We start from the raw sequence: 27,971 nt of genomic DNA, 5'->3' as shown, positions 1-27,971 counted from the left end.
TTTCAAGAGAAAAAATAGTTTTATATTTATTAATTTAATATGGACATGAATAGAATAGGAGAGATCTACCTGTTGTATTGGCATTTTAAATTATATTTGAATATTTAGTTATTATCACTCAATAGTATTGTGGGACCTAACTTATTCATCGGTAGGATTTTAGAAAAAAATCTATTGAATTTTTTTAATAGAAATACTAACAAATCCGAAATAAGTCCCTCTCTTTCACTCTGATGGAGAAAATCAAAAATAGTTTAGTACAGATATGCTCTACATATTTTAAATTTTCATGCCAATCTCTCTAGTTTTAAAATGAAAATAAGTTTTTAAATCCATAAGCCCAGTATTTAAGTTTTTTTGTGTATGTGTGTTAGCTGTAAATGTATGTATATTTAAATAACATTATTTATTTTATTTATTTTCCATTACGTTTATAAACAAAATACATTACGTACTTAACACTTTATTTATAGTTCTAAACTAATACATCTCTCCCACTCCCTCTAGGCAGTTATAGTCTTCTAGACATTATGAACTTTTCAAAAAAGTTTCTTTAACATATATTTTTTACTATACTCGTTAGAAAGAAATTAAGCTCTAGTTTGTAAGTTGTACATTCAGGAAATCTCTATTTTTATATTCAGTTCAAAACATTTTAATTGTAGTTGTATTGTTTTAATTTTATAATAAATTTAGAAATAACTAAGAGAAGACAAAACAACATATGCTGGATGTTTATTTTTTAACAGACTCTATTTATACCCTTCAACACACTGTGGTACAGGGTATTATGTCTTTGTGCATATGTTTGTAACAGGCAAAAATAATTGAGATAGACCCATGTTTCCTTTTGAGAATATGATTAGAATCACTTTCTGAGTCGATTTATGCATGTCCGTCTGTCTGTCCGTCCATGTATTTTTGTGAACAAAGTACAGGTCGCATTTATGATCCGATTTGGATGAAATTTGGCACATGTCACATATTTGGCACAAGGACGAACCCTATTGAAAATCGGTTCAGATTTAGATATAGCTCCCATATATATTTTCGTCCGATTTAATGTAAATGGGGTACCAAAGTCCCTATATATTTTACGATTTGCACGAAATTTGGCACAGCGTACTGAATTAAGTCTAGAATGATGTTTGCAAAGTTTCGTGAAAATCGGTTCAGATTTAGATATAGTTCCTATATATAGTTTCGCCCGTTTTTAGGTAAATAGTCCACTAAAGTCCCTATATATCTTTCGACTTCCACGAAATTTGGCAAAGCGTACAGAATCAAGTATAGAATGATGTGTGCAAAGTTTCGTGAACATCAGTAAAGATTTAGTTATAGCTCCCATATATATCTTCGTCCGATTTAAGGTAAATGGTGCACCAAAGTCCCTATATATCTTTCGATTTCCAAGAAATTTAGCATAGCGTACTGAATTAAGTATAGAATGATGCATGCAAAGTTTTGTGAAAATCGGTTCAGATTTAGATATAGCTCCCATATATATTTCATCCGATTTAAGGTAATTGGTGCATCAAAGACCCTATATATCTTTCCATTTGCACGAATTTTGGTATAGGGTACTGAATTAAGTCTAGAATGATGTTGCTAAGCTTCGTGAAAAGATCCATAGCTTGGCCGATTGACACAACGTACTGAAGTAATATAAATTAGTCTCTGGCAAGTTTCCCTGAAATCGGTTCAGATATAGATATATAACAAACATTCTACGTCTGTTAGGATACATATGTAGAATATACCCAAAGTGTTGAAGGGTATCATATAGTCGGCCCATTCCGACTTTACTACTTTCCTTACTGGTTTTATCATAATTAACTTTTAATAGGTTATCTTGAAAACAGTGTTCTATTAGGATATTCGTATGGTAATTGAAGAAGTTATCAAATATTCGCATTTATTGTATCAGCATCAAGTGACTGCAAGAGTGCTTCTCAAACTTTAAACGCATTTTTCTCCAAACTGTGATTTTACGAATGAAGGGTACGATAACTAAACTAATAATATCATCCTTATTTATTTGTATACCCTCCACCATAGTATGGAGGGTATATTAAGTTTGTTTTCCCGCTTGTAACGCATCGAATAATCATTTCCAACCCTTTAAAGTATATATATTTTTGATCAGCGTAAAATTCTATGACGATCTAGTTGCGTGTAGACGTACGTCTGTCCATCTGTCGGTTATAAAACGAATTGAGCCTAAAACGAATTGAGATTTATCGCCAAAATGTTGCATAGAGTTGCCTTTTGTCTGCAGGTAGGTCATAACTCTCATATAAGGTTATCCCCCAATTTTCAGTATTTTGGGGCTCTTTAGCGCCTTTTTCAACCGAATTCGATCAAATTTGATGTATTTGGTTCTTATTGGGTTCTAAATTTCTCCAGTAAAAATTACACATATATTTCCACTTTTTCCTGTATCCCCCATATAAGAGTACCCCCCATTTTTGTTATTTTAGGGATTTTGAGCTCGGGGTTTTTCAAACGAATTCGCTGTTATTTGGTATTTTGTAGTCGTATATAGTAAAAAATCTCCCTCCTAAAAGTTATTAATATTCTCCCCTTTTAACCGTTTCACCAAACACCCCATTTCCACAATTTTGTACCGTGTTTTATGTCTTTGTGCATATGTTTGTAACAAGTAAAAGGGAACCAGCTAGGGGTATGGTTTCTTTTGAGAATATGCATAGAATCACTTACTGAGTCGATTATGCATGTCCGTCTGCCCATCTGTAGATGTTAAATTGTAAACAAAGTACAGGTCGCATTTATGATCCAAATGAGATGAAATTTGTCACAGCTCTCTTATTTGGCCCAATGACGAACCTTATTGAGATGAGAGAAAATCGCCTCAGATTTAGATATAGCTCCCATATAAATTAGGTTGGGAAAAAGAAATTCATTATTTTTATATGAACTTCGTCTCAGATTTAGATATAGCTCCCATATGAATTAGGTTGGGGAAAAAGAAATCCATTATTTTAATATGAACTGCGGAATGTCCGATTTGGGCCAAATATGCATATGCCGTTTTAGAGTTAACTTCATAATGCCTCTCTCATAGAAGTCCTGCTCTCTATTTGCAAAAAAACTCTAGTAGTCGATTTTCACAATACTCCCTAGATACAAAATTTTTATCATTAAAGAAATTTGCAATGCAAGAAAAATATGATAATCGGTCCGGACTGTATGGCGGATGCATTAAAACTTGTCCCGGTGAAACACTACACCTCTCCTGTTGGCCAATTCTGGCTGTTTCTGGTCAAATGGAAATTGTTTTACACAGGTTTATGGTCGATTCTTAGCTAGATGAATCCAATTAGTTTAAATTTACACATAACAAGTGAAAAAACGCTAAGTTCGGCCGGGCCGAACTTTGGATACTCTCCACCATAGATATACTGACAGGTACTAGGAGGTACCGTTATATGGGGGCTACCAGAAAAAAGTGGACCTATATTTATAATTTTTTGTGGAGACTTTTAGTATCCAATAAGAACCCAATGTAGCAAATTTCAGTGAATTCGGTTGAAAACGCGCTCAAGAACCCCAAAATACCGAAAATTGGGGGTATCCTTATATGGGAGCTATGCCTAAACGAGGACCGATAAAGCTCATCTTCGAACTTGACCTGCCTGCAAACAAAAGACGCTAGAGTCATTACAACTGACAGACGGACTGTCAAACGGACATGGCTATATCGTCATAGAATTTTACGCTGATATATATATATATATACTTTATAGGGTCAGAAATGATTATTTAATGAGTTACAAACGGAAAAAACAAAATTAATATACCCTCCATACTATGGTGGAGGGTATAAAAAGGAAAAGTCGCACCAAGCTTTAAAAGTTTCAAACAGAGTCAGGGGGGCATTAAAATGTCGCAAATTGAGACTTTAATCGCACAACGGTAATCCTTGTAGAGGGTATCCAAAGTTCGGCCCGGCCGAAATTAACACCTTTTTCATTTGTAAAAAATCCGGAAACCATAGAGCCCTGGTGTAATGTTAATATGAAATCGGACAAATCGAAAAACGATATAAAGCAAATTTGACACACGCCATTTGGTATTGGAACGATGTGCAAAATTAAATCGAATACACGTAGGTAAACCATTTACAGTTAATCGACGAAAATATATATGACAGCGTATCTTGGGTCTAGATTGCCGAATGATATGGCTATGGGTTGAATTTTAAAAGACAAATGTTTTGTGTATGTCCATGTTTTGACATAGACTTCTTTTGACGAATTTAGTCATATTTTCTCACCGAATCAGCTGCAATTTGGCATTCCGAATTCTTGGAGAGTTTTAATCATATTTGTCGAAAATATTCAATATCGCTCCATGTTTGGACATAACCTTCCCCCTTTATTTTTGCCTGTTTCTTATGAAAGGGATGTAATTTGGTATACCAGTTTGTTAGAGGGCGAGAAATATTTTTTTAGAAAATTTTCGATATAAGCCTATATATCCATATAATCCCCGCCTCATTTTTTCGCAGTTTGTGTGTCTAAGCCGTATTTTGTAACCCACGTAGCTGTAATTCGGCATTCCAGGCTCTTGGAGGGCGAAAAATATCTCTTTAGAAAATGTTGAATTGTCTTTCTAATTTTATTACGCATTTCTGGTTAAAAAAACTGCCTCCAATGACATAGACATATGCGACAAAATGTATATTGAGAAGATGTTTTTGAAAACATATGTATGTGGATACGTGTATAACAGAGGTATGTTATGGCAAAAATCTCACACATATTTTAGATTGTTGATAAATCTGGAACGCTTTGGGATATTTTGCAAATTCAATCGGGGTGCATAGCTCACAATAATAGTCTTTAGTCTTAGACTTCCCCACACTGTGGTACAGGGTATTATGTCTTTGTGCATATGTTTGTAACAGCAAAAGGAAACGAGATAGACACATGGTTCCTTTTGAGAATATGCATAGAATCACTTTCTGAGTCGATTTACGCATGTCTGTCCGTCTGTTAGTGTTAAAACAAGTACAGGTGTGAACAAAGTACAGGTGGCACTTGTGATCCGATTTGGATGAAATTTGACACATGTCACCTATTGAAATTGTTTCAGATTTAGATATAGCACCCATATCTATTTCGTCCGATATAGGCACCAACGTCCCTCTATATTCTTCGATTTTCACGAAATTTGGCATGTGGTACTAAACTAAGTCTAGAATGGTGTGTGTTAAGTTCCGAGAAAATCGGTTCAGATTTAGATATAGCTCCCATATATATTTTCGTCCGATTTAATATAAAGGGTGCACCAAAGCCCCCATATATCTGTCGATTTTCACGAAATTTGGCATGGCGTACTAAATTAAGTCTAAAATGATGAACCTGAAAATTCGTTCAGATTTTGATATGCAAATTTTGCTCCAAAATTCCTGTATATCTTTCGATTTCTACAAAATTTGGCATTACTTACTGAGTTGAGTCTAGAATGAGGTGTGTTTAGTTTCGAGAATATCGATTCAGGTTTAGATATAGGTCCCACGTATATATTTTCGTCCGATTTTAGGTAAAGGGTTTGTCGGATTGACACGAAATTTGCACATTTGCACATATTTCGAACAGGTGATTGAGGCTATATTTATACCCTTCACCACACTGTGGTACAGGGTATTATGTCTTTGTGCATATGTTTGTAACAGGCAAAAGGAAACGAGTAGACCCATGGTTCCTTTTGAGAATATGCATAGAATCACTTTTTAAGTCGATTTAAGCATGTCCGTCCGTCCGTCCGTCTGTCTGTCTGTCCATGTATTTTTGTGAGCAAAGTACAGGTCGCATTTATGATCCGAATTGGATGAAATTTGGCACAGCTCATTTGTTTGGCCCAAGGACGAACCCTATTGAAATTGGGAAAAATCGGTTCAGATTTAGATATAGCTCCCATATATATTTTCGTCCGATTTAATGTAAATGGTGTACCAATGTCCCTATATATCTTTCGATTTGCACGAAATTTGGTATAACGTACAGAATTGGGCCTAGAGTGATGTATGTTAAATTTCGTGAAAATCGGTCCAGATTTAGATATAGCTCCCATATATAGTTTCGTCCGATTTAATGTAAATGGTGTACCAAAGTCCCTATATATCTTTCGATTTCCACGAAATTTGGTATAACGTACTGAATTAGGCCTAGAGTGATGTCTGCCAAATTTCGTGAAAATCGGCCCAGATTTAGATATAGCTCCCATATATATTTTCGTCCGATTTCATGTAAATTGTACACCAAAGTCCCCATATATCTTTCGATTTGCATGAAATTTGGTACAACGTAATAAATTGAGCCTAGAGTGATGTCAGCCAAGTTTCGTGAAAATCGGTCCAGATTTATATATAGCTCCCATATATAGTTTCGTCCGATTTTATGTAAATGGTGCACCAAAGTCCCTATATATATTTCGATTTGCACGAAATTTGGTATAACGTACTGAATTGAGCCTAGAGTGATGTCTGCCAAGTTTCGTGAAAATCGGTCCAGATTAAGATATAGCTTCCATATATAGTTTCGTCCGATTTCATGTAAATGGTGCACCGAAGTCCCATATATCTTTCGATATGCACGAAATTTGACATAACAAACTTAATTGAGCCTAATTAATTTCATGTAAATTGTGCACCAAAGTCCCATATATCTTTCGATTTGCACGAAATTTGGCATAACGTACTGAATTGATGCTGGAATGCGTTTTGAATTTAATCCAGAATAACGTGTGCCAAGTTTAGTGAAAATCGGTTGAGATCTAGATACAGCTCCCTTATATTATAGATTGATTTTAAGTAATTGACGCACCAAGGAACCAATATATGGCTTATAGGAACAAAACGTACTGAAATCAGTATAACCTAACCTGTGACAAGTTTCGTTGAAATCGGTTCATATTTGGATATGGCTTCCATATATAAGTGAATTGTGCATCAAACTACTCATATTTGTTAGATTGACATCAAATTTTGCACAACGTACAAAATTGGGTATAGAATAACGTAGTTGGGTTTTCTAGAAGTACAGACCAAGCCCAACGGATGACCTTTTGATATTTGTGTGAAGTCGATTTACATACTTTTGTTCCATTGTAACAAACGAATGACATGTTTATGTCGTTTCACATTTAGATAAATATCACATATTTTATTTCATCCAATTTCATGATAATAGTCCTGTTTAATATACCCATAGTGGTGAAGGGTGTCATATAGTCGGCCCCGTCCGACTTTACTGCTTTCCTTACTGGTTTTAACAGTGCGGTAAATCACTAAGCACAAAATAGTACGATAGCGGTGATGGCCAAACACGTTTTTTCTTGTTCTCTCGTTTCGTTAGTCATTTTTGTTGATGATCTCTCAGTTACGCTCTCACACACTTACTCTTAATTTAGTTCTGTTCAACACTGCTATAAATCGATTGAAATTAAATTTAGCATAGGTTGCAGAAAGGTGTATGTCCCTTCGAGGGATCATTGACAAGAAAGATGTATGTTCCTTCGAGGGATCATTGACATGAAATTCTTAGGATACATATGTACAAATACATAAAGTGGTGAAGTGTATCATATAGTCGGCCCATTCCGACTTTAATACTTTCCTTACTGCTTTTCTATTTAGGCCATTGGGAATATATTCAGTGGCTTATATTCAGGTAATAGTTACATTAATTTGATCATATTTTTCATTACTCATAACTTTGGAATAAATTAAACAATAACCGAATGTAATATGGCATAAAAGTTTATACACAGGCGTGCATTTTAAAATAATAATTTTTCAAGCACCCAATACAAGTGATGCTTTTTAAACAATACTTTTTTCAAGCGCGTAGATTTTTAAATAACATTTTTTCAAGCACCCTGCCAGACAGGCCCAAATGATGATTAGGTATATTTTTTGTCGTAACAAATCCATAAAGCTAAGGGTATAACGAGCCGATATAGCCCTCACATATTGCTCGATATGGTTATGATTTAATGTTGGTACTTTTTTATAAAAAAAATATTGAAAATCTTCAAAATTATTTTCAAAACACATTAAATGTGTGTATGGAATGTATTTGTCTATATCTATACACTATTTTTTTGGGCTTACAACAATTTATAAATATAACAATAATAATAATACAATTGCATTTGCGACAGTTATATAAGTAGATCTACTTAAGGAAAATTTATTTCAAAGACTTGTTGTGGTTCTTTTTTGTTAAAAAAATTCTTTTGGTTTGATTAATACTAATATTTGTCACATTAGAAAATATGAATATATATTTTGTTGACAGTGAAACACAGTTATAAATGCTACCGCTTGAGATAAATGGATAGCGATTGATTCGTAAAAAAACTATTTTAATAAATATTTATTTTAACAAACTATTCGTTATAACGTTGTTTCACTGTATTTTTCTTATTTGTCTTTTTGTATGAAATATTTAAATTGATCTATCACAATCTTAACTAATTTTAAAGGTAAGTATTTTAGAATCTAGTATTGTCTGGCATTTTTGTGAAAAATGCCACTTTATCCTTGGGGACTTTGTAATTGTGTATCCAACGGCTGCCTTTGCGCAATGAACCATCGATGCCATCTTTCCAAACACCTTGTGGGAGGTATACTGAAATTGGAAATGAAAAAAATTTATGTTAGATATCAAATAATAAAATATGGAAGTCAATTTATTTTATTGGGGAAAATTTTAACAACCATTTGTGGAAATGATAAAATTAAAATAATTTCAATATATAGAATACCTCGAAGAGATGTTTTGTATATAGAACACTAGATCAGAGAACTTTAATAAACTTTAGAAATGTATTATCTAGGCAAAATGCATTGAATAACCACACTTTTCAGAAGACTTTTCATGGTCCACATTTTCGAGAGATCTTATTGAATTTTGTTTGCGTCTGTATTTCATGTAGAAGATCTCTACAAGAGCACGACTACTATCTATGAAACACCTTCTATATACAAAACTCCTCATGAGAGCCATGTATCTGCAGAAGTCTCAATACATTTGATGACATGGGTATCAGTTCACTAGAGGCGTTTCTATGAGGTCTTCCATTATTGAATACCTCATGGGAGCTTCTTACTTCATGAGGGCCTTCTATATAAGGAAGACTTTATGATGCTCCTTTATTTAAAGAAGACCTCGGACGGCTTTATGTCTATAGAATACCTCATATATACAAGACCTCAAAGGGTTCTTCCAACATGAATACCTCCTGGGAGCTTCTTACTTCATGAGGGCCTTCTATTTAAGGAAGACTTTATAAAGTTCCTTTATTTAAAGAAGACCTCGGACGGCTTTATGTCTATAAAATACCTCATATATACAAGACCTCAAAGGGTTCTTCCAACTATAGAAGGCCCTTAAGATGTAAATCGTCTCAAAAGATCTGACTTCCTAAGCCTTTTGTGTATCAAGGCCTCATGAGAAATTTCCATCTATAGAGGTCTTCCATTATTTAATACCTCATGGGAGCTTCTTACTTCATGAGGGCCTTCTATATAAGGAAGACTTTATGATGCTCCTTTATTTAAAGAATACCTCGGACGGCTTTATGTCTATAAAATACCTCATATATACAAGACCTCAAAGGGTTCTTCCAACTATAGAAGGCCCTTAAGATGTAAATCGTCTCAAAAGATCTGACCTCCTAGGCCTTTTGTGTGTCAAGGCCTCATGAGAAATTTCCATCTATAGAGAACATCATGAGGGTCTCAGAACTACAGAACTCCTTCTGAGAACCTTCTATCTGCAGAAGTCTCAATATTGATCCCATGGGTGCCATAATTTCTCTAGAGGCTTTTCTATCTTCCATGAGGGCTTTATATTTATCTAGACCTCTGGTCCATATATGGAATACCTTCATGGGGACTTCTAACTTCACGGGGGCCTCCTATATAAGGATGACCTCACAAGGGCTATATATAGTAGACCATTGATACCATGGGTATTATTTCTCCAGATGCTTTTCTATCTTCCATGAAAGCTTTATATTTCTTTAGACCTCTGGTCCATATATGGAATACCTTCATGGGGACTTCTAACTTCACGGTGGCCTCCTATATAGGGAAGACCTCACAACGGCTATATATATATATATATATATATATGTAGAAGACTCATGCGAATCTTTTATCTATAGAAGACTTCATGAGGGCCTCTTATTTTCAGAAGATTCCATGAGAACCATATAACTTCTTAAGAGCTACGATTTCTTATCAACAGGAGTTCTAATGAGAGTCTTCTCAATCAGGAATACCTTCTAAGTCTTCAAAAAAGTCATCTACTTTTAGAAAACGCCATAAAGGTCACAATAGATGCCATCTTATATCCATAAAAATATTTTTGGACGACATCTTTATAGAAGGACGTCTATAAACATAGGTCTTCAATAATGTATCTTTAGGTCTCTAAAAAACCTCCTGAAGTTTTACACAGGACTTCGTGAATGTCATATTCCTATAGAATGTCCTCTGTCCTAAAGGTCCCCTTTCTATAGAAGATATCATTATGACCTTCTAGCCATGGAAGACCTGATGGAGATCTTATGTCTATAAAAGACTTCGTTAGGGTCTATCTACAAAGGGTCTTACGAATACCTTTTACCCATTGAAGGCCTCATAAGGGGTACTATACAGGCCTCTAAATGTCTTTCAGCCATAATAATCAGTATATGTTTCTCTTCTACATTTTGAGATATCGAAAATGGTGCTTTATCCATATATCTTATCTGGCTGTCTCCTTTATGTAGATAAAATATCTCTGGACGACGAAAAATATATCTGGACGACGAAAGAACAGATCTCAAACATATTTTTTATCAACAAAGACCTCCGCAGATTCACCAATTTGTATAATTCCATAATTGTCATAATAAAAATCCTTCAACTTACCTTCTCTTTCCTCCACATTGGGTTCCAAAATCGGAGCGACAATTAACATTTCACCCAATGAAAATTCATCGGATATACTCAAACACGCGGGATCGTGGGGATCTAACATCCATAGGGGTCGTACCAAAGGCAACCCCTCATTCATCGATTCACTTAGGCATTTCCGTAGAACTGGAATGACATTTTGCTGACGAATCAATGCCAAATCTTTGGCCAAATTTTTAACATAATCTCCTTGATAATAGGTGGGCAATTGACTAAATTGCATGGCAGGCATAAAGGTCATCAGTTGTAACCAACGGACATATAACTCTTCATCCGGTAATGGTGGTTCACCCAATGAATAAAATGAAATCATTTTTGTTAGCGTCTTATTCAATGAATAATCTCCGCCCACAGCTCCGGGTAGGACAAATGGATAACCAATGACACCATAGTTTAATACCGTGGACATTACCTCCTTCAAACCTTCCCATGACGAATTAATGGGTGGTGTACTGAGGAAGGCTGGCGGCTTGGGTACTGTACTTGCCGTGGAGACACCAATGAAACCCACCGATTCTAGACTTTCGGTGAATAGTTTGGCATACATATCCGGGTTGTCCAGGGTTTGTCGACATTGATAGTAGTGGGGGAGGTTGTAACCCGTACCTAAATCCAAATAGAAACTATTTACTTTATATTCCGCTTTGAGGCGTTCCAATTTTTCTTTAAGCCAATAGACCGATGCATTATTGGTGATATCCAGGACACCAGCACTGGAAGAGCTCTTGTATCGAGTCAAGGCAGGAATGCTACGTTCCGAATGACGTTCATAGATCAACAACTTCTTGCGTACAGCCTCCTTGAAGTTTTCACTATCCGTTGAGATGAACGGCTGTATGGTAAAGACAATTTTGAAACCACGACGATGTAATAGATCAATGGTCTTATTTAACGTGGGGAAACGATTTTGATCCACAGTGAAGTCGCCCATATTTGCCTGCCAAAATTCATTGATCAATATATGCCCCAATGGCAGACCCATAGCAATAAGATCTTCGGAATAATTGTAAATTGTTGTTTCATTCAACGAGGCCATATCCTCGCCATGTGGTGTACGCCAAACTGGTTCTTGTATGAGCGAATAAATTACCTCCATATCGGCTTCCTTGAGGCCATCCCACAGACTTTTCTGTGTCATTAGCATATGCAGACTCCTCATATCTTCCGTAGTGCAGATTTTATAATCCAATTGCGGCAACTCCGTCAGATGATTTACAAAAGTAAAATCATCATTTTGAGCCCTCAAACAAAATTCATTTGTTGTCTGATTCACCGACACCTGCAGTGGAGTCTTATCATTGACCTGTATCGCCACACCAATGGAATTGATGAAATATCTCTTAACACCATTACCGAATTGATGCACTTTCAGATCACCACTTGAGAAGGGAGCAAAATCAAAATGATCATTACTCAGTGACCACTCCTTAGATTTGGTCATGCCGCCACCAAACCATAGACCATTATTACGCTTCAATTCATAACAATCGGTGGGATAATTCCGCGGACTCAATGCTTGCCAATTAATGGTATAGCAACGAAATACATCCATATCTTGAAAATTCATATACAGTCGGGCTATACCATTCCATTCGATGCAGATGCTACCATCCTGTTTTCGATGGTCCTCTAAACAGTGATAGGGTTTCGTATCCATACCGATTGTTTTACCCAATAGACCGGAGATGACTTCTTGTTCGTCGTGACTTAGAATTCTCAATACTCGATCATTGCTATTGAATTTGATTTTTTCAAAATATGAATGGGTCATTAGTTTCTGATGGTAGCCAACATAGGCAAAGCCGACCTGAAAAGAAAGAACACAAATATTTAGATAATAAAGGATAAGTAAAAAAGATAAATTAATTATAGGGAAGACCTCTTGAGAATGATCTATAAAAAGGACTTATATATAAATGATCTCTTCAGAGCCTCTGTCTATGGAATACGTGATCCAGGTCCTCCAATTTTCGAACACTTTTTGTTCCATAAGTGGAAGAGGACTTCCAATTGTAGAATACTTTATGAAGGCCCTATAAAATCTTCACGAAAATCGTATACCAATTTGAAGACCTCTATGAGGTCAGCCCATACATTACTTTATCTATGGAGGTCTTCAAATGAAAATTTTCACACTTACCAAAAATATAACCATAAAGAACATAATAATCACAAAGATTTTTATTTTATAATCTTTTGTTTCTCGTTTCTTTTTTCGTATCATTTGCGGGAAGGCCTAGAAAAGAAAGACGAATTTCAATAACAGATCCAAAGAGACGTTAATTCATTTCAGCTTACCTGCATTTTCTCTCTTAGCAAACTGGCCAGAGAATTTACACTGGTAATTGAGGCCTGATTACTGGCCACACTGTACGCATCAAAATCACTGGCCAACATTTCTTTGTCGTTTAAGCGCAGGGCTGGCAATGGGGCAATGGAAGCTCGACGGCGCGTACGGAAACGATCTCTGTGAATAGAAAAATACAAATATTTATTAGAGTGATATTCGATATTTTTATTTTTGTATTTTTTTCAAAATAGTAGAAATAAGATAATACTTAAGATAATCAAAGGTCTAAAATGTGAAGTTATTTTTGATTTAAAATTGAACATTTTTCATATTTCTATTATTTATTTCTACCCACTCTAATGTCTTGAAAAAATTCCAATGTAAATAAGATAAGGTGTATCCTCAATTTGGTAACAATAAAATACATATAAAGAAAGATAACATTTTATTAACACCTTATTTAAGAGTAATAACACTTTAAAGATGCTATTATCAACAAAAGCACAATATCGGAATGAAGGCAATAACATAGGTAAACGAAAATAATATACACTATAAACCTTAGCTAAAAAAATTATTTATAAATATATACTGAATACACAATATAAATAGAAGTAAGAAAAAATGTTTATTAAAATTTTGTATTATTCAAAATTTTATAAAAAAAAAAAATTAATTCCCAGTTCTTAGTTTTTAATTAAAAAATAAAATTGATATGATTATGCGTAAAAATTAGAAATCATCAATCCATCTAATTGTTGGACAATGCACTAACAGACTTATCTGTGGCACCCAGTTTCTCACCCACCATAACTCTAGAATGTCAAATAACAGATATACTTTTCCATAAATGTATATTGCGATCTATTCGACAGATCTCGGACATGGTAAAATCAACATAGAAAAATTCCTTTGATCAAAATTATACCGAAAATGGGGCGAGACCTTTATGTTGAAGCTGTTTCAAATCTTGGATATAAATACAATTTTCCGCAAAATGTTTTTTACCCTCCAATTTCCCCGAATGACAAATTACAGCCCATATATGGGGCTAAAACATTCTAAATACTGACATTGGGCACTACACTTTTATAGGGGAATATGTTCAACTATGGGCCTATATTGAAAACATTTTATATGCATGTATGTCAGCCTTCAGGAGACCTTTTATGAAATTAACCCTTTGAGCCTCGAACTTTTTCCGTAATCATACAAAAATTTTCTGTTCACAGATTTAATGCAACTATCCTAGATAGGATATTTGACATCGCTACATCCTTGCATTCGGGAGATACAGGACATTCTTTCTGAAAAATGAAAGCGCAATATCAAGATAACCAAATGCAAATTTGACGAAATTTTTTTTTTAAATTACTCCCTATATTCTGTTTTACAAGAATGAAAAAAAAATTCTGATGGCAGAATTCGTTCGGAGCGATTTAAATAATTTGGGCTGTATACACAAATTAGTACTGTACACATTTGCTCTCTTCTCTATATTAAAATGCTCGGAACTATACCAAAAATTTTTATTTTTTTTTAAATTTTTCTTGTGATATGTGTCGTCCATAATCAGGTCTTGACATGGGGAATCCAAAGAATGCATATTTACAAGCTGTATAATAAATATAAGCTCTAAAACATTTTGTTGTCTGTGGGCAACATTGGGCCATAAAGGGTTAAAGACACATCCGCGACTATATCCCCCAAATTACCGAAAATAGGTGGATACCGTTATATAGGAGCTATACCAAAACGTTGACCTATATTGATAATTTGGTAGGCAGATTTGACATTCCTGAAAACTTCTGTTCACCCCAAAAATCTTGTTGCACTGTGTAGTATAATTTTTATACCATTCACCACACTGTGGTACAAGGTTTTATGTCTTTGTGCATATGTTTGTAACAGACAAAAAGGAAACGAGATAGACCGATGGTTCATTTTGAGAATATGCATAGAATCACTTTCTGAGTCGATTTTCGTCCGATTTAAGGTAAATGGGGCACAAAAGTCCCTATATATCGTTCGATTTGCAGGAAATTTGGCATAGACCACTGAATTAGGTCCAGAATGATGTGTGCCAAGTTTGGAGAAAATCGGTTCAGATTTAGATATAGCTCCCATATATAGTTTCTTTAGATTTAAGGTAAATGGTTCACCAAATTCCCAATATATACTTCGATTTGCACGAAATTTGGCATAGACTACTGAATTAGGTCCCGAATATTGTGTGCTAACTTTCGAGAAAATCGCTTCAGAATTATATATAGCTTCCATATATATGTTCGTCCGATTTTATGTAACTGCTGTAACAAAGTCCCTATATATCTTTCGATTTGCATGAAATTTGGCACAGCGTACGGAATTAAGTCTAGAGTGATCTGTGCCAAGTTTCGAGAAAATCGGTTCAGATTTAGATATAGCTTCCATATATATTTTGGCCCAATGTTACGTAAATAGTACACCAAAGTTCCTATATATCCTTCGATTCGAAATTTTGCATAGCGTACTGAAATAAGTCTAGAACGATGTGTGTTAAATTTTGTAAAAATCAGTTTAGATTTAGATATAGCTCTCATATATATTTTCGTCCGATTTAATGTATATCCTCCGATTTGCACAAAATTTGGCATATCGTAGTGAATTAGATTCTTAGATTCGTACTGAATTAAATTCTTAGATTGCTTAGATTCGTGAAAATCGGTTCAGTATTAGATATAGAAATGGTGCACCAAAGTCCTTTATATTCTTCGATTTGCACGAAATTTGGCAGAGCGTACTGAATTGAATCTAGAATGATGTGTTGTAAGTTGAGACCGTTATTGTGTTTTGTTGAAATTGGTGCAGATGCAGCCATAGCTTCTATATGTATTTCGAACGGGTATTTGATAGATATTAAATTTTTATCGTTTTCCATAAATTTGTCCCATGGTATGCAGACGACTTTAAATCTGTCCGAATGAAATTAAATTTAGCATAGCTTGTAGAAAGGCATGAGTATGTTCCTTAGAGGGAACATTGACATGCAATTGTTAGGATATATATATGTACAATATACCCAAAGTTGTGAAGGGTATCATCGTTGTGAAGGTACTTTCCTCACTGGTTTTTATTGGTTCAAATATCTATATAGATCTAACATTTAATTTCGCCCGATTCCATTTCAATGGTTCTCCATATAACATATTAGCAAATCTTGTATGTACCCAAAATGGTGAAGGGTATCATATAGTCGCCCTGTCCGACTTTTGATTTTTCCTTACGAGTTTTTATTAACAATAATATGCATATAAATTAAAATCTGATTTTTCGTCTTGTGATATTTTGTTTACGGTTCAAGGAAATAAGGAAAAAATACGTACAAGGAATAGAAGTAGAGGTAGGGTATGTTTTAAAATGTTTCCACATTTGGTTTGACTGAAAACATTTCATCTCAAAAATAACCTGCAATAGGCTATTTTTTCAGGAACTCCAAAGCTACCAGAAGAAAATTCATAAAAAAAACCCGGCATGAACTTTCATCCCTATGAAGATTTTTCGATCTCCAAAATCTTGTTGCACAGTGTAGTAGAATTTTTATTATTATTACTGAATAAAATCTCCTTCCATTATATGTTGGGATTTTCTCATTATTTTATTGTAAATAAAACTATGTCAATATATAAATCGCAAACAAATAAATAACATTGTTTTGGATTCTTATCGAAAACATCAAACAATTAAATTTATCATTTAGTTAGTAAAAGTTTCATTATTATTTGTTCATAAAATATTAGTCAGTATGTGTGTTCTTATTTAAAACATTTGATTGTCAATACATTCCAAATTATTTGTCTTTGATGGCATCAGGTGACATGAAGGTGATATTCTCAGAAGATAATTAAATAATTAACTTATATATTTAATTTAATCTGTTTTGTTATTATTTTTCAACATATCGCTCATTTCCTGCAAGACCGGCATACATTAAAAATCACAAATGTTCAGCTAATGATGCAGATTGTTCGCTACATCAAACTTCGTGTTGTGTTAATATTATATTTCAGAATAATATCTCATACACACTAGGAAGCTGTCGAAGATCTTCATTTCCTTGTAAGCCGTGTGTCGATTGAAAATTTAAAACGCATTTTCTGTTTGTAGAGAACTTTGGCACCCGTATTATTATTATGATTATTATATTAATAATATCTCTTCTATTTTCTATTCATGGTTAAAAAAATAGTTAAATTTTATAGTACTCTACACAATAGACCATTTTCAATTGTTCCTCTTGGCAATGTGCTAATATTTTGACAAAACATTTGTTTAAACATGTATACACATTTACATATGTATGTACAGTAAACAATGAATTATTGCTGAATCAGTTGAGTTGTTTATGTTGTTGTTCTGGTTTATAAGCACTATAGATTTGCCAAATATTATATTTAAAATCCGCATATATGACAGGAATTAAACAGATTATCATCTAAAAGGCACTACAGACTCAAAGTTTGGTCGATTGGTATACAATTTTGTACAATGTACTGAAGTTAGTATAGCCTTATGTGTGTCAAGTTTTGATCAAATCGGTTCCGATTTACTTTAGCTTCTATATATTTTCGTGCGATTATAAATGATGTACTATAGACCCATATATAGGCCGATTGACACAACGTACTGAAGTTAATATAAAATAATATCTGGCAAGTTTCCTTGAAATCGGTTCAGATTTAAGTGTAGCATAGGTCTTGTTAATAAGCGCTAAATATTTTCATATATTATATTTAGAATCCGCAGATATGATTAATTTTCAAATTATTTTTCACCTGGATTAATAGACTCACTCACGCGTCCATATGAATTATCGAAGGACTTGTTCCATTCAATCGGAATATTCGTAAAATACTCATTTTTTATACCCTTCACCACACTGTGGTACATATGTTTGTAACAGGCAAAAGGAATCGAGATCCATGGTTCCTTTTGAGAATATGCATAGAATCACTTTCTGTGTCGATTTACTCATGTTCGTCCGTTCATGTATTTTCGTGAACAAAGTACAGGTCGCATTTATTATCCAATTTGGATGAAATTTCTCTCATGTCACTTTTTTGGTCCAAAGACGAACCCTATTGAATTTGGAGAAAGTCGGTTCAGATTTCGAGTGATACACCAAACTCCCAATATTTGTCCGATTGGGACAAGATTATGCACAGGTCCATACTGATGTCTGCGAAGTTTTGTTGATTTAGATATAGGTCCTATATACAGTTTCATCCGATTTTTTGTGAATGATACACCAATCTCCCAATATTTGTTTTTTCGATTTACACGAAATTTGGCAGAGGGTATTACATTGAATACAGAGTGATAACAAATAACAAATGGTGTATGCAACGGTTGCTCAATTAGGTCTATGTGTTTATATATAGCTCTCATATATAAAATCTCAATCCAAGTCTGCCCGTTTGACATGCAATTTTTCATTGATTTCAGAATGGTATGTGTATAGGGTTTATTTCAACTGGTTCAATTATCTATCTAGATAGCACATTTAATTTCGCCCGATTCCATCTCAATGGTCCTCAAAAGATTCTATGTCTGTTCTATCTACAGGATATTGTAGATATTAACATATCTTGTATGTACCCAAAGTGGTGAAGGGTATCATATAGTCGGCCCCGTCCGACTATTGAACTTTCCTTACTGGTTTTGATATACGGAAATAAAAATATACAATTTTGGTCCAAAATCAGGATTATATGATGACCATGTGGGACAGCTTTTTCGCTTTCGGTTTTCGAATTTCTTCGAAAACTTCCAGGAAAAGAACACATGGTTGTACGTAAAACCATACTGAGTATGTTTATGATCAAATATGTCAAGGTTTTCATTGAAAACGTTAGATGGTGCCGATTATAGCTATTTTGAAGACGCACCATAAAAATATCGGCACTTTGCAGAAACATTTTATTATAGGTGCATGTATTGCTATTTCCAGTATATTGAAGGTTCTCGTCAAATTTTCCAAATTAAGTGTCTGTAATTTGCTATAATGTTTTCGCAGAGAGTAAAAAATTTCCTGACGTATCATGTAGGTCCACATTTTGACATTGACCCCTACAGATTGTTGGTATTTTCAAGGCCCACGGTGAATAACATAAACAGTTTGTTCCTTCAAATCATGAGAAGTTATAGACTTATAGAATAGGCTATGTGGTAGATTTTATACCTTATATAGCGTAATAATTTACAGATATTTATGTATTTTACACAACTTTATTTTTTACACTTAATATATATATTTTTTTAATTTCTTAAATTTTATTCAAAAAATTCTATTAATTATATTCCATAATTTAAATTTCCTTATTAATTTTCTTAGTATGCACATACATATGTATTTCTTACAGATATTTAATTCAATTAAATCACAACTATCCACACAACAAGAATATTAAAACCGGCATATAAGAAATGCGACAGAATTACGCGACGTAGTTGTTGTAATCCGAATACTTTCATTCAATTCAATTCATTCACTCATTTTATTTTCCGACAATTGTTTGAGTATTGTTTGTTCGCCTTGATACCATCCGATATGGTATATTTTCAGTACGACGATCTTATCACTTTCGAGTATATTCCAGTACTGACTGGGCTAGTTAGTTTTTACTCAAAAATATTTTTTGTTTTCAAAATCTCATTTAATTCTTGCATCCGCTCTCGCTCTCTTACAAAAGACAAAAACCCAAACAAAAAAATCGCTGAAAGATTATCTATCTGTAGTTTGGAGTATTGGGTTGAGTGATTGTTCGGAGATAAACCGCAAAGTTATGTCGCAAAAAAACCAAAGGTGCCGCTCAAAGTGTGAGTTATATTTGATTTAGTTATAAACGTTGGAAATTTTTTTGTACAATGTTTATGTTTGTTTATATGGCAAATTGATATAACACGATGTTTTGGAAAAATGTTTAAATATTTTTTGATGTATGTAAATTTATTCAGCCGTGTTTGTTTTGCTTAAAAATAACTGGAATTGAATTTTTTGATTAATTTTTTTTTTTTTTTTTTGCAAAGTGGGTACTGTATTTTATTAGTTATATCTATTTGAGATTCATTGTTAAGTATGAACAATAAAATCCATGCACGTCGGGCAAGAACAACTACACGTATTGAATTTATAGCCCAAAGTATTCTAAAGGACAATTAAAATAGTCGCATCTGGAGTAAGAACTCAAACCTGTATATAGAAAATATTTGAAAGGGATTTTTCTATAGGAGTTGTACGCCTTCTGTTCATAGAAAATATTTCAAATACCTTCTATCTCTATAGCAGACCTTTGTCTTTTGACCCGTGAAAGACCTTTGTTCATGGAAGACACTTGATAGAATCTCTGTAGGTAAAATAATGTTAAAACAACAGATATATATATATACGTCTACGTCTTGCGAAGGACTTTGGAATAACACGAATGTTTTATAAATCGCTTTATATAAGATGTTTTTTTTTATCAATTTATTTTTCCCTTTTACTGTTGATCTGATCGGTTATTAAATTCACTTCAAATTAAATTTACACGTTTATAAAATATTGACTTTTTGTGGTTGAGGTACCAGAAGAAGTGGACCAATGGGTCCCATCGTCGGACTTGATGCAATGTTTAATTCAAATACTATAGTCCACTCATCTTGCACTCGCACTTCATATAGGCTTGGTAAAGATGATAGGTTTTGAAAAATTTTGTTCAAATAACACATTCTATTTGCCTGATATTGGATTTATAAATATTGAAAATTTTGACACTTTGTGGGGAAGGTACCAGAAGGTTTAGACCAATGGACTTTATGCAAAGTTTAGTTCAAATATTACATTCCACTCGACTGATATTGGATTAATAAGTATTGAAATTTTTGACCATTCGTGAGGGAGGTACCAGAAAATGTGGACCAATAGGACCCATCTTCGGACTTTATCTAGGCGTGGTAAATATAATTGGTTGTGCAAATATTTGTTCAAATCGGACATTTCGTTCGCCTGATATTGGATTTATAAATATTGAAAATGTTTACACTTTGTGGGGAGGTACAAGAAGGAATAGACCAATGGGTGCCATCTTCCGACTAGATCTAGGCCTGGTAAAAATAATTGGTTGTACAAATTTTTATTCAGATCGAACATTCCATTCGCCTGATATTGGATTTATAAATATTGAAAATGTTGACCCTTTGTGGGAGAGGTACCAGAAGGAGTAGACCAATGGGTCCCATCTTCCGACAAATCTAGGCTTGGTAAAGGTAATAGATTGTGCAAAGTTTGTTTCAAATCAGACATTCCATTCACCTGATATTGGATTTATAAATATTGAACATTTTGGTAGAAACATTACGATGTGCAAAGTTTGGATGAAATCGGATAATCCCTTCGAGAATTATTGGAAATTTTGGCCAGACAGACAAACAGACGGACTGACAAATTGTTTGAAAAGGATTTGGTAAAAAAAACATGGGATCTAGAACCAATATTTGGATACAGATTTTTGGATGTTTACAAAATCCCCTTTCTGAATGTTTAACACAATGGGTTTTATTTCCCAATGTTAAACCAATGAGCCGAGCTGGACGAGGCTAACCTAACAACGACTACTGAACTTAAATTTTCTGTGAAATAAATTCCTGTGACGGTGAAAAATTCCACAATCTTCATTAAAATATTCATGCTTATTCTCTGGCAAAATCCTCTTGTCCATGTAATAATTTCAAAATACTCCACCTAACTATTGTAATTAGATTTTCTTCCATTTAAAATTACAATATGTGATCTATGCCAAAGAACATTTGTAGTATATTTTAATTAACACGTCTGCAATTTTTTTCTTTTGTTAATATAAAACACTACAATATGTAGGGTATTTTTAAAATTATAATAAGTTAGGTTTTCAAAGATGAATAGTCATTTGATTGTGCGATTAGCGGACGTTTAAATTTATGATCTTTGTATTTTTCAAAACTGATTTATACTGCCGAGAGTAAATATGTTTGAGAGACTCTCATACATCTCGAGTCATTGTTTGTATACTTTCACAATAGAAACTCATTAAGTGAAATTTAATAGCAGCTGCACGCTCTGCCATCACACTTCTCTTTATAGTGTAGTTAAGAGAAGTGGAGACTTGTTTAGATAAAAATAGTGAGTGGTTTTATTATTGTTGGGAAAAGATAAAAACCTTTACGATAAAAAGCGAATAGAGATTGTAGAGTTTAGAACACAATAACATAAATTTGAATTTTCAAATATTTATAATAAAATTCACAAATAACAATGTGAGACAAGATTTTGGAGGGAGAAAAATACCTATTGGTGTTGCAAAACCTTGCTGATGGTATGAAAATCCCAAAGGACAAAATTCGCCTTAGGTCAAAGTTCGGAGATATGTTGTGATAATTTTTTTTGTCGTCGACCCTATTATACCTGAAGAGATAGATTAATATAAGTTGATTTGTAGCTATTGTTGTATTTCCCCACCTTACATTTCTGCAGTAAAATCGAATGAGGATTTTTTTCGTAAAATATTTTGTCCTTCTAACTCGATTACATGTTTTTTGTCCTTTTCGTCCTTAAATTACACAAATGTTGCTCATAAGATTTTAGGTGGGGTCCTCAAAGACAAGAAATCGATAATTTAATCTTTTTATGGTCTATTCTCAATTTACACGGTTTCTTTTGATAATTTAAGGTCAGAAAGGACATAAGGACATAAATAAATGTAATCTCAAATAATACCTACAATAGCTTTAAGGGAACCGCACTCTCGATTTTAATTTTCAAGATTTTCAATAGGCTGGTAAATTAATACCAATGCTCGTTAAGGTTTGTAACTTTGCACATATATATGTGAAGATTTAAAAGAGAAGAAAAATAATTTACAAAAAAATTTTGTTATTGTTTTGTTGTTGTTTTTTGAAATTAAAGAAAAGTCCTTATTTTTTATGGCGGGCATGATAACTCCTCACTGGAACATCGGAATCCGAAAATTCCAACGGTGTTAGAAAGAGTTCATGACTGGCTCTCGTATGAACTAGGATTATTGACTTCGCTCTAAAATTAACAAAATGGCGGATCTTTGAAAAAATATTTTTTGAAAATCGCCGATTTTTGACCACAAAATATGTTAAAACCAGTGAGCGGAGCAGTATAGTCGGACGGAGCCGACCATACGATACCCTACACAACTACCACGGAACTCAAATTTTCTGCAGATGTTTATTCCGAGACTGGGCAATATTTCGTGATATTTGCACCCTCTTGCCCGATTAGAGGTAAACAGCACCTCCTCCTCACACTAACATATTTTCCGAATATTACGAGTATTCAGTACAGCTATTGTCCAGATTCCCTTCACCGTGGGTTGTGTAGCGATGTTCGGCTTTCATTTGAGGTCTATAGTTCGACTATAACACAAAATATAAATAACACAAAAAATTAAGTTTTCGGTCCACTTCATTCCAAAATTTTTATCTGATCATCACCGAAAATTATATGCGTTGGCCTTGACCATAACTGGAACCTCATGGAACATTTCAAAGCGATCAGCGCTATAGTTCTGCTCTCCAGAGTGATAATGGGTTACTAAATAATATACGAATACGGAGATACCTGTAAATATTTAGGTGTAACTCCCACATCCGATCACATACAACAATATAATTGGTCTTAATTTAAAGTTCAACCACTCCTCTTGGATATAATATCAACTTCTCGGGTATATGTCCTTCAGGGGTAAACATATACGCCATAGAATACAAATTTTGTAATTTTTCACACAAAAGTCAGGGTTCATTTGACCCGCTAAATATTGACCGATCTTTCTCCAAACAGGCATGCTTATTCTTTGGCCCGATCCGCTTCTCCATGCAAAATTTCTCGATGTTCGGACTATTGTTGCGGCCTCTGGAGCGACCAGAAAAACCGGCAATAATTTAGTATTTGGTCCATTTCATCCCCTAAATGTTAACTGATCTTTCCCAAAGACAATAGGGGTCTTCATTGACCAGAACCCATCCTACATGCAAAATTTCGTGAAGATTGGTCCATAACTGTGGCCTGTATCGTGTTTACAAATTATAATGGACAGACGGACGGACGGACACATATGTCTAGATCGACTCAGCTAGTCGAGATATGACGATCTTAAAGGTGGGTCTATGACCAATATTTCGCGGCGTTACAAACTTTTGGGGCTGCACAAAGCTATAATACCCTGACAACATAGTTGTGTAGGGTATAAAAAAATTTGGAACCGATTGGATTATTAGTTTTTGAGTTATCGTGCCCGCCATTCGCAAAAGAGAAAAACGGGTTTAAAGTTTGAGAAGCCCTTTATACGTCACTTGATGCTGACACAATAAATCGGCCATATCTTCAAGAGTTCTTGAAATTTTCAATTGAAATTTTGTAGAGACATTCTTGAGTTAGTGTAGAATCGAATTAAATCAAAAAAATGTTTGACCCCAAGAATGGGGGGGGGGTCCCCTTAAATCAATGTATGAAGCTATATCTTTATGTATAATAGCAATATATTCATGCTATTATACATAATAGCATAATATTATACATATTCTATCAAGCCATATCTCCAAATTTTGACCTTTGGCGAAATTTTCCTTCTGGAGTTTTCATATTCTCACCAAGATTTTTTTCCGCAATAGGAATTTTCCAACACCCAGATCATGACCTCAATTTTTTTCGGAGTGTAATGTAATAAATTCAATACCAAATCATATTTCCCACCACATATCAAAAATTTGAGACGTTATAACGGACAGACATATATGGCCGACAAGTTCATTTAATTCGGCACCGTTGAAGTTCATTAAGTGGGCTTATTAAAAAATTTACAACGAGAAACTGTTAATGATGACGGAATTCGGTACATTAAGGGCATAGAAGCTCAAATACGTATCTTTGTCTTTCAAAATTTGATTTATAGGATGCTCCCGCGATCATGAAGACCAGTTGAGTTATATTTGGTTTAAACACATTTAAATCAATAAGTTATGGTTTTTATACACTGTGGTACAGAGTATTATGCATTTGTACATATGTCTGTAACAGCTAAAAAAATCGAGATATACCCTTGGTTCGCTTTGAGAATATGAAAATTGGTTCAGATTTAGATATAGTTCCCATATCTATTTTCTTCCAAAGAGTCAAATTTAGACCGATTGACACAAAATTTTGCACTACGTACTGACGTTTTAAAAATTGTTGTAAAAATTGTTTCAGATGCAATTATTGCTCCGATATATATTTTCGAATAACTTCATACTAATTGTGCACCATTGAATGAGCTGGTTAAATTAAGTTTTGAACATCGCTCTGTGTTGTAGCATATTGAATTGTTTGATTTAAATCGATTCACTTAATAGGAGTACATAGTGTCAAATTTCATCGAATTCGGTTAAAAACGCGCTCAAGAACCCCAAAATACCGAAATTTGGGATACCCTTATATGGGAGCTATGCCTAAACGTAGACCGATGAAACTCATCTTCGAATTTGACATATCTGCGGACAGAAGACAAAATTTTAGCTATTTATCTCAATTTGTTTAGAAGCTAGAGTTAATACAACTGACAGCCGGATATACTTAAATCGTCATAAAATTTTACACTGATCGAGAATATATATGTACTTTATACGGTCGGAAATGATTATTTCGATGAGTTATACACGAAACAACAAACTTAATATATTTTCCATACTATTGTGGAGGGTATAAAAATGTACAAATTTACTCGGTTATTGATCGTAGGGTTAAGTCGTTTCACATATAGGCACATATGACATATTTTATGTAGTCCTATTTCATGTCAAGGGTCCATCAAAAATACGAGTTCTATTAGGAGACGTCTCTTGAATATAGCCAAAGTGGTAATGGATATCATATGGTCGGCCCCTTACTACTTTACTACTTTCCTTAATGTAATTTTTTAAATCAAAATTTGCCCTTACCATTTAATCAAATATCTACGAAACTGAAATCATCAAATGGGCAGAAAATTATCGATTTTCAAAAAAAAAAACTAAGCCGTCTATATTGTTAATAATTAGATTTCATTCCAGAATCCAATCCGATAATGTATTAGATACACTTCCCTATAGAGACGCTATGTCAAATTTCGTACGTACCTCGAAAATCTTTTGCTAAGACGTTTTCGTCTACAACATTCAAAATACCGAAAATTGGGCGGCGAACTTTATGTGGATGCTATGTCAAAACAAGGTCCTATTTGCTCTACAAAAATGTTTTTCGCTATTAAAGTATGCCAAATCCGTGGAAAAAGCAGTATAACCTTAAAAATATGTTCCTGCAATAATATTGTTCACTCTCCAAGAAAGCGGTATTCAAAATTGGTGGAAATATGCAATTAAAACTTTCAAAATAGCAACAATGAGGCGGGACATTGAAATGGGGGCTATGTTAAAACAGGGTCCTATATTCATCAGTTCAGCTTCCCAAAATCCCGGAATTCCTAATTACAGTTAATTTTGTTGAAAATGCAACAAAAACCTTCAAAATACCAATAATCAGGCAGTACTGTTATATGGGAGCTATAACAAAACATGGACCGATATATCCTAGGAGTAGTAACAATGTGTGTGCAAAATTTCAGAATTTTATGTATTTCTTAAATATTGCGTTCTTTATCGTTATTTCAACATACGAATAAAATAAAATAAAATTCTATGTTGATTTAGATATCAACGTAGAATTGTATACTGATCCAGAACATACAAACTTTATATAGATTCTGGTGGAGGTAATAAAAATATAATAATATCATATACACTCTATCTTATTGTGGAGGTAATAAAATTATTATCTTGTTGAAGATAATTTTTATATTGGAAACACATACTGGACAATATTGAGAAAAAGATTTTAGTCACATATGAGAACAAATTTCATTTCTGTTTTTGCAAAATTGTCAGGCTGAATCACAGTTTGTTGTTTTTAATTAATTTACTCTTGTCATTACGATATTGTTTTAAATAAAATCTCACTATAAATTAGAAAATAATATAATGTTTTTTCGATTTGGTACTAATGGCTACTTTATTTCGACTTACCTTCTCTTTCCATGAATTTCCAATTCATCATCGCTCTCGTCGTCGTCAGGCTTTTCAATTTGTATGGTGGGGACATTTTTCTCGGGTATGCTAATGGTAACTGAACTGGATATGTCATCGACAACCTTTAAACATAAAAAAACACAAATATTTAATAAAAAAAAATTTAATCTACACTTATTTTCAAAATATTATATATAAATAAAAATTAATTATAGACCTCAATATCGTTTACTTCCGCTGCAAATTTTCTTTTACTTTGATATAAATACAATTGTACAATATCTTGAAAGTGGACTCGATTTTGATGATGTAACATTTTTGTATTCGATAATTAAAAGAACACCACGAAAATTCTAATCCGTATCCGAGGAGATATGCTGTGTTCTCGACGAAATGAAAAACGCTACTAAAAACCTCAAGATTATGTAGCGACCAAGTGTGTGTGTAATCGTTACGTTGCAACAAGGATTAATTGTCATCAATGGTTCTGTAGAAATTTACCTTAACCGACCCTTTTTTCTGCTCTTCAATTACAACCTTCAACAGCTGATCACTGAACAG

The 27,971-nt window shown here is 33.8% G+C and overlaps 1 protein-coding gene across 1 annotated transcript; it reads right to left on the bottom strand.

Annotated features, from left to right (window-relative positions):
* Positions 1-8,485: 8,485 nt before the first annotated feature.
* LOC133324217 (myogenesis-regulating glycosidase) lies at positions 8,486-27,481 on the bottom strand. Its single transcript, XM_061533064.1, has 5 exons — positions 27,408-27,481; positions 13,295-13,463; positions 13,137-13,232; positions 10,952-12,803; positions 8,486-8,660 (listed from the first exon to the last, which is right to left on the bottom strand). Exons 2-5 carry the CDS (start codon positions 13,391-13,393, stop codon positions 8,524-8,526), a joined length of 2,184 nt encoding a protein of 727 aa, XP_061389048.1. The 5' UTR covers positions 13,394-13,463; positions 27,408-27,481; the 3' UTR covers positions 8,486-8,523.
* Between the last annotated feature and the right edge of the window lie 490 nt (positions 27,482-27,971).

This window comes from Musca vetustissima, unplaced genomic scaffold, assembly GCF_032173495.1.
Source record: "Musca vetustissima isolate MV318-11 ecotype Yass unplaced genomic scaffold, APGP_CSIRO_Mvet_v1 utg8949, whole genome shotgun sequence".
NCBI lineage: Eukaryota > Metazoa > Arthropoda > Insecta > Diptera > Muscidae > Musca > Musca vetustissima.
The sequence above is the reverse complement of the archived record's forward strand: the minus strand, read 5'-3'. Positions and strand labels throughout refer to the sequence as shown.